Source organism: Micropterus dolomieu, linkage group LG03 (assembly GCF_021292245.1).
Source record: "Micropterus dolomieu isolate WLL.071019.BEF.003 ecotype Adirondacks linkage group LG03, ASM2129224v1, whole genome shotgun sequence".
In the NCBI taxonomy this organism is placed as follows: Eukaryota; Metazoa; Chordata; class Actinopteri; order Centrarchiformes; family Centrarchidae; genus Micropterus; species Micropterus dolomieu.
The window spans coordinates 918,307-935,920 of NC_060152.1; the positions used below are offsets into that span (position 1 = coordinate 918,307).

Consider the following 17,614-nt stretch of genomic DNA (forward strand, 5'->3'; position numbering starts at 1 on the left):
TTGAAAGATATTTTCATGCATGACTCCAAGTATCCAGTATTTCACAAGTAAAGAGGGCCAAGTAGGTTACCTTGAAATACAAAAAATAACTCTGGAACATGAGGCTGCACATGATGGTGAGAAACTGGTGCACAACAGGAGCAGCTTGGCCATGACGCATTCAGACACTGCACACATTAACACAACTGATCATACTATTTACATACTCATTCATTATATACAGCGTTACAGCTGAAGAAAAAAGGACTTCACCATTTATTCATATTGACCAGTCTTCACATTTCCAGTTAAGCTGTTCAAAGCACTACAGCTGACCTCTGCAGAGTTACGTTAGTGACTGTGTGTGGACAAGACAGTCTCAGCTTATTGTACGAGCTTGTGGGGAACAGTGCACAGATATAGCAACAACTGATCCACTTGGTGTAATGTTCCAGTGTTGACCAGCTCCGTCAAACTGCAGGTCCCAGCAACTCCTCCACAGCTGTCCGTCCGCTAAAGATAACGTCGTTCACTGACACGCCATCGTAGGAGGAACCAATCAGAGATAGCGAGAGGTGATTCTTCTTTATAAAGCTACGCATGGACTCTGGAAAGGCAGACAGACGCAACTTAAAGTGATTTTTCACTTTGTAAATGCATGATTGTTCGATGTAATGTAGAAGTCAAAACTTACCTACTCTCCGGAAGTGTCCCTGATAATACTGAGGTATACAGTCCTGACAGAGGAAACAAGGCTGTCACTAATGCAACATACCAACAATGTAGCTGACAGTATGACAAATATATGAAGTTCAAATTTTAATTTGACATGAATTAACAATTTGAGTTAACATTTATTTACACAGACAGTCCTGCCATACCCTCTGTAGAGCTACCCAACTCCAGCTGGGTGCTGTGGTGACTCCCAGGTGGCTGTGCACAGCCTCAGTGGCTCTTGCTAAAAGACACTCCTTTGTTACTGCTTCTGGGGACCCAAACACTTCCTGGAACCAGGCCCCACCCATCATCACCTAGAAGACAGTGGTGACCTTAGGTCAGAAGTGCAGACCCACTTCACTCACTTTGTGACGGGAGAAAAACAGGGTTCTTCCCTGTAAAGCACTGCATGCCTGCCCAAGCAGCGGTACTTCTGTGTATGAACAATGTGATCATTTCATCCTCTTTTAGCTCATTGTTTGGGGTTTTCTGGTTCCCCCATCAATTTGTTTCACTGTATGCTAACCCAACCCCTCATCTCTGCATGACCGCTCAGCGATCACGTTACACAGATTATTTAGACGTCTATTGAAGAGCAGGCTGTGACTTCACGAGCTATGTAGCCCCTGGATCAATGACATCAACATTGGGGAGGGCAGCAGGATATGCCACCCTCCCTAATGTCCATCAGACCATTGGCACCTAGGACCTCTACGATTGACTATATGGTGGGGGTAAGTATGTCTGCCAAGTGTGTGTGTGTGTGTAAATAAATGTGGAGGTGATGTGGTTACCGTCAGTCTAGTAGTCTGTCCATTCGGTCTGTTGTGTTGAGGGAAGGGAACAGAGTCATAGACCACCCCTAGTATACCCCGATCCTCTGATGATGGAAGCAAGTGACCAAAACCCTGACAACGCACAGAGGTGGTGTATTAGTTGTGTCACTTTACTGGGAAAGTAAAGCAACTGAAGCTGAAAATATTGTGATTTATTATCAGATCCACAGAATTATGTACAATTGTTTGCCTTGATGTTGGCACCTGAGGAGGGGGCACCTGAGGAGGGGGCACTGGGTCATCAGAATGTGCTTGGTGCTACTTCACAGGGATTGTTTATACCATGTTTTGATTAGCACATTTTTACACACAAGAATGGGCTTGTTAATCAGGAAATGCACACATTTATAATCCTCAGTCATTTTCTAATCAGTATGTGAACAAAGAAAATTGCTAATTTGTTGTTCGTTTTCAAATACATCTACCACTTTCACTTCCAGCCATCTAATGGCCCCTGCAAAGCCCCATTTGGAATTTATAAAGAAAGTTGTGTGTGTCCTGCTGTAATCCTCACCATTACAGGCAGGATGTCACCCTCATACTCCAGATTAACCACAGCGACTGTTACTGTGGAGATGTCCTGCAGCTGCTGGATGAGAGGTTGACAGGAGGAAGGCAGGGCTGAGGAGAGGGCTGGAGGGGGGGCACAGAGAGGTGGAAGAAATAACTAATCTATTGTGTTACAATGACTTTAAAGAGGTTTGGTATTTCAGAAACCTGTGTACACAAAACAGTTTTATTTATTATTTTATAACTACATACTGAGATAACCCTTTTAATTTTCTAAAATTAAGATATACATAATAGGCACGTTGCAGTTCCTGCTGCTTATCAGATGACATTAGGAGAGCTGAAGTCCATGACTGATCTGAATGGATTCTTTCTGTTTCATGTAAGACAAAACATTCCTACAGTCATATTGTGTTAGCCACCACTTGCCTTTAGCAGGCAATGCAGAGATGATGTGGTCAGCCGATATGACACCATCCTCCAAATGGATCTGCAGACACACATGTATTACGAAAGCAGCCAAATAACACAAGCATGGTATTTTTCCAGGCTGGAAGCTCCGCTAAGACATGCTATAGCAGGTATATGGTATATCACATTGTTATCTGTTCGATCGATTGGTTGCAGACATTTAAAAGGCAGGTCTTATCAAATATGAACCTGTCAGAGGGCTGATGCCAAAGAGAGGAGGAGAGAGTGATAGCTGGAAGAAAACACTGACTCAGGCCCTCAGGCTTGCTGTTAATTCCTCTAGACCTAACAAATCCTTTCCCCAGTACTACCTTGTCACACTGGGTAAGTGAAAAGTTTGACCTGCTGGTGGTGCTAGTGGAAAGGCATGCTGGTTAAAAACTTGAGTCAGCCACAGTCATCTCGAACACACCTTAAGATTCATAGTCTGTGGACCACAAATGTCTGTACAAAAGTTCATGGCAATCCATCCCATAGTTTAGATATTTCACTAATGGCACTAGGTGACAAGCCAGGTAATCAAAGATGTCCTCTGAGCATCCTTTGGGACTCATGAATCTTGGTACAGTTTCATGGCAATCAAATAAATAGTGGTATTGATATTTCAGTCTGGAAAGTGGCAGGCCAAACGACCAACGCTAGCATGGCTAAACATGGTGCACAAACACTAAAGTTGAGTTATTAAAATTTAGAGTATAACCTTGTTCTGCAGACAGGGAACACACCACGCTCACAGTCATGTTCACTAACCTTCCAACCAGAGGCTGAAGGACTGATCTGTTTAACAGCAGCCTCTCGGTGAAGCTGCACTCTCTTGCTCTGTTGAAGGTACTCAGTGATGGATTCTGGGATGGACTGCACTCCCCTGCTCAGGGACCACTGGGCCCAAGACTCTTTCATAGATCTCTGAGCCAGAGGGCCAGGGGGGACCACAGGAGTGGGACCTGCAGGTTTCCACACAAACAACTTCAGTGCTAAGAGTAATGGTTCTTTCACGTTGTCTGTTATCTGTGTGCCATTATGAGACTAATGTCAATGAGACTGAAAAACACAGGAATAATCCTCCTTTAGGTTTAAGTTAGAGTGCATTCAAAATCTAATGTGCTAATTTTCTCCTGACCCTGCCTAATAAAGTGCTTTACATAAGACAAACAAATGCATTCCAACTACATTTAAAATAATGAAGAGGAAACTAAAGTAAAGCTGAATCAAACGAAAAATGTTAATAAAATAGAGTGAACAAGGAATGCAGTTTCAGAGCAGATACAGTGCAGTAATATGTAGCGCTAAGATTAATAAGGGAAAGTACAGAAACTTAATCAGAGGTTGAAAGTTTGTAATTAAAATTTGGCTACAGTGAAGTAACATTTTAGATCATCTGGAAGTTATGTGCAGCATCACAGCTGAACACAGCTTCACTGTTGGGTTTTAAGTCCAGGTTCTACAAGCTGACTTAGATCTTCACTTCAGCAGTGAAGATCTAGGTCCAACAGATTACAAGGATTTGGCCATTAGATGTAACCTTTGGCCTTTCCTTATTGATGCCAAATACAATGACTTCAGTCTTGTTGATTTAATTGCTCATATAATACAATATAATGGAATATAATACAGTACTCATATATAACACTTTTATGAAGCTCACAGTGTTACATTTTTGTCAGACTTGATAGAGGTGGGCATCTGCTACAGATGTAACCAAATACTGCCATCTGCTTGTTGCCTAGTGGATCATATCAAACCTGTTGCAAAAAATCTTGGCATCTGGTTTGACAGTAATTTAAGTTTTGAGCAGCACACCACAAAGCTTGTGCAATCGTGTTTTTACCGTCTTAGAAATATCAAAAATATGATCAATGTTAAAGGTCCAGTATGGAATATTTCTGAGGATGGAAATGGAATACAAGATCCATAACTATGTTTTCTGTGGTGTCTAAAGAACTGTGATAACTATGTTTATTACCTTAGAATGAGCCATTTCTATATACATATACATCGCCTTGTTGCCGCGTCATGTTTCTACTGTAGCTGAATACGGGGAAAAAAGCGCTACAGAGGGCATTTCGTCACTACGTTCTCCTTCTTGTAGAATTCAGGCAGTGTAGACACTCGTCACTACGTTCAATACATACATTCGAAGAAGAAGAAGTAGTAATAATAAACAGCAGGGGTCGGCAAATAAGTTTTGCATCGGAGCGTGGGTGAGAATGGGTGAGAGTGGGTGAGAATATAAAACATAATACTGAAAGTCACTTACACGATGTTCGGTTAGCTCAGTCGGTAAAGCGCAGGACTCTCACCTAGAAGGTTGTGTTTGATCCCATGTTAGAACAAATCAATTTTTTTCTCTCTTCGATAAGTTGATTCTGCAGCGACTGTTTCTCAGGCTCACAACAAAATATGTGCTGCAGTGTGTGTGTTCTGGTGTTTGATCTGGAGTAGTTTGGTCCTACGCTCAGGGGGCAGTGGTAGACTGGACAGATTTGCAATTCACAACCCTCGCCACTAGATGCTTGAATTACTGCAACAGCACTTGCTTGACCCAAAAATCTATTGATCAGCACCAGACTGTCCAGAACTCAGCTGCCAGGCTTTTGACCAGAACAAAGAAGTATGATCACATCACCCCTGTTTTAGCTTCACTATACTGGCCCCCAATATGTTTAAGAATAGACTCTCTTCCTGTTATATCTCTAACGTTTAGCAGAGGTCTGCTGTCTGTTGTCTCGACTGAAAACTAAAGGGGACAAAGCATTTGCAGTCACGGCCCCGAGGCTCTGGAACAGCCTGCCCACAGAAATCAGGGCAGCTGAGTCAGTGAACAGTGAGAGCATAATTTATTTTCCTTTTAACTGTATTTTATTTTAATGAAGTGTTTTCTTGCTTTTACTGTGTATCTTATCTGTTTTGTCTTTGCACTTGTGCACTTTGTAACGAGCAGTAGAAAGATTATTATTATTATTATTATTCTTAATTATTATTTCATGTTTGAAACTTTAATAATGATAATAAGTTGATAATTCTTTCAGTTCATTTCCATTTTATTTTTTTACTTACTCTCTTTTCTGCAGTCAAGGGGCATAATAGGGCATAAGGGGTAGGTGTTCTTATCTGGATACTGAAAAGACTGAGATGTTGATAACGTCTTGTCTTTGTTTTTGATGAGCTTGTATGTGGATATTTAATTATGGTGTCTATATTACTTGTATGAATGCACTCAGTCTCTTTTGTGTTATGTTCCTATATCCTCACAAAAAGAAAATTAAACTAAATGCAAGTCCCCACAGTAGTAGTAGTACCTGAGCCCAGCAGCATGCCCAGAGTCAGGGAGCCTCTACGCTGCTCTGCGTGGTAGAAAAGAGGAAAACAAGAACGCACACTCAACTTCCTGCAGTCCCCTGCAAACACACCACGACACAAACTGTCCACAGCTATGTCTGCCAGCTACACGCAGGGAGAAAGGAAAACAGAATTATGGTCACAGAAGACTACTGGTGACATGAATACATGTGAATTTCATTTAATCAATGTTAAAATTCTCTCTGTCTGTCTGAGCTTCTCCCCACCTCATTTCCCAGCCTCCTAGAAACAAATGAATGGATGGACTCATCCTCTTCCTTGCTTTTCTTTCTCAGGATCTCCATGGCAACACTCAACAGGAGGGGACGAGAGAAGGGGGGTACAGTCCGCAAAAGTCCACTGAATACAGAGAAGGAAATTGATACAGCAGTATTTAGTGAAAAAAAACCCCAATAAAATGATGATATGAAATGAAACATTCATCATTATAAACCACCATCTTATGGTTAAAAAATATACATTCCTTCATAAATGAAAATACACTACTGGCCACTGTATTAGGAACACCTGTACAATCTAAACACGACAGCAATCTTTACAAAGCTATAATGCTTTGTATTCATTTGACGTTGTTTGAAACATGTAAATTCAATGACATGTCTATTATTGAGGTCACAGGTAAATGCAGTGTTGTACTGGACTACTTTGTATTGAGGTGTTCCTAGGGCTGGACTGGGACAAAAAAATAAATTAGCATTTTTGGCCCAGGCAGCCCACCACAATAGGTCGGACACCCCCTCACCAATACAGCACCCTTGCAGTCCTCTTAAAGATGTGTACCTAGGGCTGGGCAATAAAACAATAATGATAATTATCACAATATAATTTTCCTCAATAACAATATAATGTTTAATATATCATCAATAAATATTTGGTTTAATTAATTTGAATCACAAACAAATTAGCACTTAATTTTTCTATTAAAAAATATTTATTTTGTTGAGGAAAAGAGGCCTGAAAAAAGATTAACTAATCATATTTGTTGAAAAAGATTTTATCATAATAGTTTTGAATGTTCCACCTCAGATTTGTGAAGTGATTCACTGTTTGGCATCAAGTGTTTGTCACATTCTGACCATAAAGAAAAGTTTAACCACATAGTTAACCATCTGGTTTCTTCAATTTTCACTCTGGAGCAAAATCTGCCTTTAAACTTAAAAGAAATAATGATTTGACATTTATCGTGATAATTATCGATATCGAATGCTATGAAATGTTTTTATTGTGATAACATTTTTGGCCATATCGCCCAGCCCTATGTGTACCTACCTTAATATTCCCCAAACCACTATAAAGCTGAGTAGTAAGTGCTGTGGATAACTTTACCACTGCAAGTGGATCAGAGTACTATTCACATTTACTGACTCCCTGGTGATCAAATGTGGCCATGGAGTAAACAACCCATACTTATGTAATTGTCAAAAAGTAAATAAATAGAGAGCTGTTTATTTATGCATGTAGCGGATGAAAAGAAACAAAGGACAAGTGTGTTGCCTTTAAATTAAAATGTTTTACTTAATACATAAGCATCCATTCATTTTAGCACAGTGCACTACAGGAGTTGTATAACAGGCTGTTATACAGTCCATCTTTATCAAGGGAACCCTTAGCCTAATAATCTTATGACGGTACCATGATACATATGATTCTTAAAACCTGCCTCACCTTACTCCTGAAGGCATCTTGTGGAGCTGTCTGTTGACGTATAAATATCTGTTCTTGGAGGCGACATGACTGTAGGTGACAGGCAGAATCTCCCCCCCAAGACCCAGGTCGTCCACCTACACACACATTACAGGTTTTATGGACAGAGACAGACAGGAAAGGCAGCAAAGGGCCCAGGCCGGACTCGAACCTGGTAAGGACTCCTAGATACGCAGTATGCACTCCACTACCACGTGAGCTGCCGCACCGCCCCACCATTACACTTTTTAATAATGAAACTGTTTTGAATGTTCCCAAAAAGACAGAAGCTCACTTTTGAACCTTAAGGGTCTTATTTAGGCTGAAACTTAGATGTGTAGCAGTTTCAGTGCAGCCTGTTTATTATGTAGATATTTAGACATTGGCACAGTTTTCCCAAACAAAAAGGTCCTGTATGTCTCAGATCAGACTTCAGCCTGCCATCCTCAGACAGTTTGATTTCCTCTATTTGAGATGCTGCTTCATCTGCCATTAACAGCTTTTAAACAGGCCAAGTGAAACTAAGCACATATGTCAAAGTCTCTGTGTCCAGAAAAGGCAGGGAAACATTTGGGCAAGGTGGCAGCGGTATCATTATCCAGTTTTAAGTCGACTCAGTTTCTGTTGGAGGAACTCTTCACCTTGGTCACTCATGTGGTTATGCTTTCTAGTCTGCTGTCACTATTTATATTTTGCCCGAGACCCAATCAACACCAGGTAGTCAGTTCATTTTTCCTAATTATGTATTTAGAAAGTCTTTGTTCCAATTCAGAGTGTTTTTCCAAAAGCTGCTGCCAATTTTAAAGTCTGCTTTTGTAGACCATAAATCTACGTTTAGATCATCATTTGAGTGTAACTATTCTACAGCACCATTTTCATCTGTAATAATGAACATGTGATGATAAACAGTCTTTAAAGTGATTCATTGATGCTTTATGCAGAAATCCTCAGTAAGCGCACCACTGACTGTAGTCTCACTACTATGGTAGAACTCACCATATTGAGTGTGTTGCGTCCCACTGCCCCAGCAGGTCGAATCCCTCTGGGTCCATGTTCAAACACTGCCCCATCTGACCTCCTGGTTGACCACAGCCAACCTCCAAAACGACAGCTGGACTCCAATAAAATGACCTGGAAAAAAAAAAAAAAAAGACCGAACAAAAAAATGCACAGAAGCTCAGAAATGAACGGCAAATTTAGTAGAATGTAGTACTGTAGTGTAGTTCATTCCATACAGACATACATTAATGGAAACTACTGCATGCCTACAACGGTAGATAAAATAAATCAAAATTTCACACATTCATTCTCGACTTTGGTAACACATATAGGAGGTCAAAAAGGCTCAACTTTTCCTGACCTTTCTTCCTTTAAAAGGCCATGGAATAGAATATTTTATTTCAGAATATTTTATGATTGTTCTGAAACACAGTAGCATGATTTGCAAAATGGTTAGCTGTGATGCAATGTCCTTGTGATTTGTAATAAATTGGCTTAAATATGTTATCTAATACTTCTTTACATGACTGGGTGTGCCAATTGACACTGAGCTCATTCCAGGAAATTTCATTTCCACACCAGGAAATGAGAGCTGAAATTCTGAACTCTTGTCTCAGACTCCTCTTTTGATCTTAAACCCAAATGTCTTCAGTGAACAACAGAAATAAAGGAATTTGCCTTACTGTTCCAATACTTTTGGAGGGGACTGTATGTATATATAAATAAATATATAAGAACAGATAAGGCATCAGGATTAACTAAGCCTGGCTGCTTGCACAAAATAAATCGCCATGGTAACTTCTGTGCTACTGCTTTCGTGAAACCGAGTCACATCTTAATTCAGCCAGGATATCTGGAAAATCCCGGCTTAATCCGCTATCTTGGTGTTGTGAAACAGCCCTCAGGTAAATCAATAACATACTTAATAATTTTGTTTGGAAAAACACACACCATCACCTGAAGAAAGAAATACTGTCTCAGTCCAGAAAGGAAGGTGGTTTTGAATTATTAAACTTAATTGACTTAAAAAACACATTTAAAGTGAAATGGATTAAGGAATGTCTTAAAGCCCCAAATTCGCTCTGGTATTTTATTCCAAATAATATCTTAGGTGGGATTTATTTTCTACTTACTTGTAATTTTAACATTTCCAAATTGCCTATTAAATTATCCAGTCACTTCTTGCCTGGAAGTTGTGTTACACACACAACTTTTTGTCACACAAAACTGTCATATGGAATAATGGAGATAGTACTTTTGGGAAAAACATCTATCTTTAAGCCACAATGGGTGGATAAAGGCATTATTTATGTGAGTGAGCTCTTTGATGTCAATGGTGTTAAGTTTTGATTCAGATTCCTGTGTATCTTGTAATGAAAGCTACTGCCAATGGTCTATCACAGTTAATGAAATGTCATCTTCAATATGAGCAAGCACTGAGGTTAGATCCCCCTTTGACGATAAATAGTATTGATATTATGAATGCTAAATGCAACAATAAGCATGTGCTAATACACACAATAAAATATGGAAAATTATTCCCAAAGGTAAATTCATCTGGGAAACGATACTCACAGGTATCGATTTGACGAAGGCATGGTTACTCCCATCCAAATTTTGTATGAACAATAAGATTAAAGAAGTGCAAATCAAAATTTTACACAATATATACCCAAAAAATGTACATTTCTCAAAATTTTTAGATAATGAAAACAAATGTGTTTTTTGCAATGACGAACCACAATCATTACAGCATCTATTTTTTTCCACTGTGTACATTCACTTACCTTTTTGGACTCGTATGAAAGACTATATTATGGGTGAAACTAAAAACAATGTTAAAATTGACTGTATACATGACATTACAATGATAAATGTAATGTTAAAGAAATTGTAAACTATCTGATCATACATGGCAATTCCATATACAAAAGTGCAAAATCACAAAGACTCTCCACAACTTTGCTGGATTTCTATGCAAATTTAAAGAGTACATTAAAACCTTTAAACTTATTGACTTTGAAAAATGTCTATCAAATTGTACAACAAAACCTTTATACCTTGTTGATTTTTTTTCTTATGTCATATGCTGTTCCTCTACAGCTTTATGTTGACTAATTCATCTGTACACTTTAATGCTGAGCACGTCTGCTGTATCTGTACATGTGTTGTTGTCAATAAAGAAGAAAAAAAAGTGCGTTAGCTAACAGTAGCCTGAAAAGAGCTACTGCAGGTTTTTATACAAACACCAGTGTCTGTGTGGGTGTGTTACCTTGGTAACCTGAGGGCTCTTGCAGAGGTAGTAAGATGCTGCCAAACCCCCAATCCCCCCTCCAAGGACTGCAATCGTTCTCATTGGCTGGTTGCAAACACAAACAACATCCAATTAACAACAAAGCTTTCACAGGGGGAGAGGACAGGACAGAACAGTGGAGGACAGGAGAGGACAGGAGTGGAGAGGACAGAACAGTGGAGGACAGGAAAGGACAGGAGTGGAGAGGACAGAACAGTGGAGGACAGGAGAGGACAGGAGTGGAGAGGACAGAACAGTGGAGGACAGGAGAGGACAGGACTGGAGAGGACAGAACAGTGGAGGACAGGAGAGGACAGGACTGGAGAGGACAGAACAGTGGAGGACAGGAGAGGACAGGACTGGAGAGGACAGAACAGTGGAGGACAGGAGAGCTGAACACAGGATCTGGCTGATGTGCTGTGACAGGGCGTGTCTGGTAAATGGTGCCTGCTGATAATGATATGGTAAACGCCTAATCTGTCCCCCAGCAGTGTGTCCAACTGTCCACCTTTTTTGGTGTTTAGCCCTATAAAATGTTGATGCTTATAAAAATATAAGTGATGCCAACGTCGGAATTTCAAATGAAAATCGAATTATCTGAAGGAAAGTGAGTCAGGCAGGCAACAAAGTGACGCTGTCAGAGCAGCGGTGTAGCAGGGGCTTTGAATGCACCTCCTGCACCTCCAAGTACTGTTTAAAAATGATATACTATTCTTTGTGAAGTCATCGGTGTTGATAAATGACTCTTTGTATATGTTTTATGGAAGTTTAGAGTCATCAATATTTTTATCACACTCGGTAGAAGTAGCATTCCTTGGGATTCAGCAGAAATCAGTGGTGATAACGACAGAAGTGTCTGAAAAATACCTGAGCAGGTGGATGCTTTATTCAGCAGATCAGGTGACGTAGGCCACTTGTCGAGATTTACATCCACCTCTTTTCTCAGCATACATGAGTGTTAACACCGGCCAATAACTACGATAATGTGCTTCCTATGGAGTAAAACCTGAATCACACAGACAGCCAGAACTGAGGCTCTGACTGTGGTGTGACGTTTCAGAACTATCGAAGCGACTGGAAACGAATATAAAAAATATATATAACGTTACCTCCACACACACCGACACTGCCTTCACTGCGGTTTGCTCAAACACAACGACAGGAGACTGTCCGCTATCAGCGTCATACAATACAGGAGAGCAACGTCTCTGAAATGTCTCTGATAACGTCCACCTTCCGTGTGCACTGTTCTGACACCGGCTACTTCTCTTCTTCTTCTTCTTCTTCTTCTTCTTCTTCTGGTCAATGGCGGATTGCAATCAACTTTTAGGTGCATACCGCCACCTACTGTATTGGAATGCGTAACATCACACCACAACGAAACGTTTTAAAGTGCTCTCATATTCTGCTCGGGGTTGGTTTCTACTTTCTGGCAAGTACAATACCGCATTTTATGTTGTTTTGGCCATTTAGAGGTGTTTTAAGAGGTAAAGTACTAGGTGAGTTATAATCGGTCAAATATAACTTCTGAATGAAGTCAAGTCATTTTGAGGCAGAATCTACCTTTCAGTCAACATGTAGAAGCTGCAGTCACTTTCTGGCAAGTGGAATACTGCATTACATGGGGTGTATTGGACATTTAAAGGTATTTAACAGGTAAAAAGGACTGGATTGGTTGGTACACAGCAAGTTAAATAATGTAGAGTCATAAGGATAATTGCAAATAGAACATGTCTTTATTTTATATATATATATATATATATATATATATATATATATATATATATATATATATGTATATATATATATATATATATACATATACATATATATATACATATATACATATATATACATATATACATATATATATATACATATATATATATATATAACTCAGCAGTGAGTCATGTTAATTATAGGCTACATTCCATTTTCCAAATATAAACAAAGATATTGGACATGTATGCCTACCAAACACATAGTCCATCGGCAACAACAGGCTTCTATTATTGCCTGTAATCACATAAATGTCATGCCTGGTTATGCTGTAAACTGCAAACACTTATTTGGCCACAATTGTGATTATTCTGTTAAAAGAAAAGTTAAAGTATCACAAATACATACCTTGTCTGCACTCTCATTCCCATTTACTCCCAACAAAACATATCGCGAATGCTTTTTATAACTGCTAAGGAGTCCGTGCATAATATCACCATATCAGGTCTGACCTCTTCAACCCACTTTAATGCAATGATGACTGCAACTATTTCTGCTGTATATGCAGATGGCTTGTCTGAAAATCGTTTAGGGATATTTATTTTGAATTCTTGACCATTAGCTATAAGATTTCTAGCATCCCACTGTAGTATGTGAAGAACCATAAAAAGAGTCCTATGTATTTCCATTTTCAGTTATGGTCAACAATGCATGTATTTGATCTGCTTTAATATCTTTCATATCAAGGAGTTTTCCTGCTGCCTACACAACAGCCTTAATTCTGTTACTTTTCTTTTGGAACTGGGATGCAACATTGATGGTGTGACAAATGAAACCCACAAAGTTCACTTTCTTCACTACCAAAGTATCATCGTCAGCTTTACATTTATGCTCACAACCATTCTGTGTGTGAGCTGGAATCTGGATTTGTGGCTGATTTACAGGTGTTGTTTTTCTCTGGACCATTCCACCAGAGTTTTTGTTATTTGATCCTGTTTCTCTTACTTTCTTTAGAGCTTCTGCATATGGTACTTTGTTCAAACTCTTTGCACTTCACAACCACCAAATGCAGCACTATGCTCTCCTCCACAGTTACAACATTTAACCTTTGCACCCTTTTCACATTTCCCATACTCATGGTGACCTCCACCTTAGCTTTCCTTTGCACTGCTGAGCTCTGTGCCCCATTGTTTGACATTTATAGCATCTGAGAGGGGAAGGGATATATTCTCTCGAGCTGTAATTTGTGTATCCCATTTGCTCTGACGTGAGGGTTCTCTCAGATTACACTTCCACAGATAATGTATCTTTTAATGATCCATTTCATTTATTTTAACCTTGTAAACTACTTTGCCTCCCTGAATCAAAACTGCTGAGATATCTCCTCTAAACTTGGCCATTGCTCCTGGGATGTGAGCCTTCATCCTTTCCCCTTGAAGTGAGGACATATTGTGAATCATTTCTTGTTGTTGTTTGCTGCTTGCATGTATCACTATTCATTTGTTGTTCAAAAACCTTGCAAATTTAAAGAGGTGGTATTCTGCTCATTTTCAGGTTCAAAATCTTATTTAGGGGTTGTACTAGAACAGGTTTAAATGGTTTGATTTACAAAAAACACCATATTTTTTGTCGTACTGCACATTGCTGCAGCTCCTCTTTTCACCCTGTGTGGAAGGCTTCGTTTTAGCTATGGAGTGATACATCTTGTCTCTACATGATCTTTGTTGGGAGTTGCACATGTGCAGTTCCTAGTTAAGGACTACTAGCCAATCAGAAGCAGAGAAAGGTGGGTCAGTGAAAAGATGGTAAACAGCTTCGATTCAGCTGTAGGCTAGTGATTGGAAAAATGAGTCTTTTGAAAGTCTCGAATCTTCAAATCTCGTTCCTTAAAATGAACTAATTTTTTCGAGTCAGTTTTATTATTTTTGTTCATTTGAACTAGGCTGGTTATTGCGGTGCTGCAGCCCTCTAGTGGGCAATGTCTAAAACAGTGCAGTTCTCAAACACAGAAGACTGCCTGGTTTGCTGTAATTGACCAATAATGCACAAATTCACCTCTTGATCGTCTGTCATCCTCCTATAAAGCCCCATGGGGTCACAACCTAATTCAAACCATGTAAAAACCACAGAAATATGTTGTCAATATTAAATCACCACTACTCCGGTTAAATCATTCCATTTACACAATCTTTCCTGAGCATACATACAGACCAGTATATTGGTAAAGGACAGGATATATATATTTAATATAATATATATAATTATAATTACTACTTATCATTATATGTGCTCTTTCATACAGTAGCCTAACGTCCCTATCTATTAAAATCTATATATTAACATCAGATTTGCGGGGAATATATTGAAGTAATAAGCTTGACACACTATATGAATAAACACACTCTTATTAAAATTTAACCAATTTAATAATAATCTGGATAAAGCCATGATGTTCTTAAGAACTCCAGCACAGAGAGACGAACAAAGAAATATTAATACATTATATAAACGCAGTAGTTTGACAGTTTGGATGCAGAATGGGCCACATCAGTTCCAGATTCTGCAGATAGAGAGAAACAAACGTCAGCACATCGCTCTCAAACACTGCCAGGTTGTTTACGAATTACTCCCTCAGATTACTCGTTCCTCCTGAGTCATATACAAGATTAGGTTAAATGAACGAAACGTTCTTTGAACGACGCAGCACTACTGTAGGCTACATGTTGCCGACCAGGTAGGCAATTTGGAGTTATTGATCTGTAACAAAAGTATCAATTCAATTCAAATTAGCTTTATTGGCAGGAATGTGTAACAACAATATTGCCAAAGCATCATACAAACTACATCAATCAACCCCATACATTTCATTAAACAAGTAATTAAAGAGTAAAGTAATCAAAGAATATGTGAAGCGTATCAAAGCCGGCTTTACAAGAGTCACGGCCCTGTCCTTGCAAAGCCGGCTTTACTAGACCAGTCATGGAACACTCCTTGTAAAGCCAGCTTTGCTAGATGAGCTTGCGAAGCTGGCTTTACAAGGAAGCCCATTTTCACACTTTGAATCTAGCTGTTGGATTCTGTCCGAAATGCAGCACATACGGTGCGAGAGGGATAGCATCCAACAGCTCATTTCAAAGTGTCAACTCGGCTTTCCTTGCGAAGCCAGGAGACAAAACACAAGTTACTCAACACTAAACATCAGAGTAATATAAATAAACTAATACAAGCAGACAGATCACATATAAACTAACACCAACAAGGAACACAGACAGAAGCTAAGGTAAAACAGAACTCAGATAGACATGGGCAAAACACAAAAGTACAAAGGCCGGGAGTGAACACTAAATGTTGGTGAACAGCACAAAGAACTAAGATACGAGACAAGACGGATACTAAGTAAGATGTGGATGAATGAAATAATAAACAAGGATACGCGGAAACTAAAGCAGAAAGATCAGGGTCAAAATGACTAAATGGATCATAACCCCACAACCAGACAGTAACAGACCAACCAGCACAGGAACACAGAGTAATTGGACACAAGAAATAACTGAAACTCAAAACACAGGCTAACTATATAACAGATAATGGACACCTGGCAATAGACAGGACAGAACCCAAAACTCAACATACTATAAGACAGATACTAACAAGACTACAAATAACATGACTGAGAACCAAAACAGAGCAGACACGCCCACAGTGTGACAGCTGGGAGCAGAGTCTCTCCTCTTGTGGTAGCCAGCTCTGTCTGTGGCGACCCTTTTCTATGGCCAGGCTGTGTTCACTCAGTCTGTATGTTGTCAACATTTTTCTTAGTTTATGACATTTTATTGTGCTCAGGTAATTTGCCAGTTTGAATTCTCTTTTTATGGTCAGATAACATTGTAATTTACTTTGTGTTTTGGTTGTTTCTTTCCAGTATTCAATATATTTTTCTTTCTGCTTGTTGATAATTTGGTTTGGTCTGCTTGAGTTGGTGTTGCTGTCCTGAGGCTGTTGGGGACTTGTTACTGCAGAGAGCCTCAGGACCAGCTGGCTGAGGGGACTCTTCTCTGGTTTCAGCTCCTGGTATGTTAGGGCTTTGTGATGATATGTCTGGGGGTTAACTGATTTTAAGTGATTGTAAAATGTAAGTGATCTTTTCTGTATTTATAGTAAGAGGGGCTATTGGCCGAGCTCTGCTCTGCACAGGTTATTTGGTGTTTTTCTTTGCACCTGCAGGATGCTCTTACAGAACTCGGTATGGAAAGATTCTATGATTGTTTTGTCCCATTTGTCAAATTTATTATTAAGTTTTGGCACCCAAATTTCTCTACCATATAGACTTATTGGTTCTAGTACAAATTGGAAAATCTCTTTGCTTTGTCCCTCAGATCTTTCACAGCCATGTTGAAGTTCCCTGTGTATGTAATGTTGAGGCCAAGGTAAGTGTAGTTTTTTGTGTGTTGTAATTTAGTGGTGTCTAAATAGAAATTGTGAGTAACCTGATTTCTGTATTGTTTCTGAAAGATCATTATCTTTGCTGTGTTTACTGTCAGGGCCCAGGTCTGATAGAATCTCTGCAGGAGATTACGGTGCTGCTGCAAACCTTCTTTAGTAGGTGAGAGCAACACTAAGTTTAAGTCTCACATTAAGCAAATTTCAAGGACCGCCTTTTTTCACCTACGTAATATTGCGAAAATCAGGAACATCCTGTCTAAAAATGATGCAGAAAAACTAGTCCATGCATTTGTTACTTCTAGGCTGGATTACTGCAATTCTTTATTATCAGGCTGCTCGAAAAAGTCCATTAAGACTCTTCAGCTGGTCCAGAATGCTGCAGCACGTGTTCTGACAGGAACCAGGAAAAGAGATCACATTTCTCCTGTTTTAGCTTCTCTGCATTGGCTTCCAGTAAAATCCAGAATAGAATTTAAAATCATTCTTCTTACCTACAAAGCTCTTAATGGTCAGGCACCATCTTATCTTAAAGAGCTCATAGTACCTTACTACCCCACCAGAGCACTGCGCTCCCAGAATGCAGGGTTACTTGTGGTTCCTAGAG

At 39.4% G+C, this 17,614-nt stretch overlaps 1 protein-coding gene across 2 annotated transcripts; it reads right to left on the reverse strand.

The window, feature by feature from the left end:
* Positions 1 to 225: 225 nt before the first annotated feature.
* On the reverse strand, positions 226 to 12,109 carry ppox (protoporphyrinogen oxidase). 2 transcript variants are annotated; one of them, XM_046046136.1, is made up of 14 exons: positions 11,958 to 12,098; positions 11,716 to 11,840; positions 10,828 to 10,914; positions 8,553 to 8,687; positions 7,539 to 7,654; positions 6,080 to 6,212; positions 5,813 to 5,957; positions 3,264 to 3,457; positions 2,472 to 2,532; positions 2,047 to 2,165; positions 1,491 to 1,604; positions 861 to 1,010; positions 674 to 716; positions 226 to 586 (listed from the first exon to the last, which is right to left on the reverse strand). In XM_046046136.1, the coding sequence occupies exons 3-14, from the start codon at positions 10,909 to 10,911 to the stop codon at positions 450 to 452; spliced, it is 1,431 nt and encodes a 476-aa protein (XP_045902092.1). In that variant the 5' UTR covers positions 10,912 to 10,914; positions 11,716 to 11,840; positions 11,958 to 12,098; the 3' UTR covers positions 226 to 449. The 2 variants fall into 2 exon arrangements, with proteins under 2 accessions (XP_045902092.1, XP_045902091.1); XM_046046135.1 differs by lacking the exon at positions 11,716 to 11,840 and having other exon boundaries at positions 11,958 to 12,109.
* Positions 12,110 to 17,614: the final 5,505 nt, after the last annotated feature.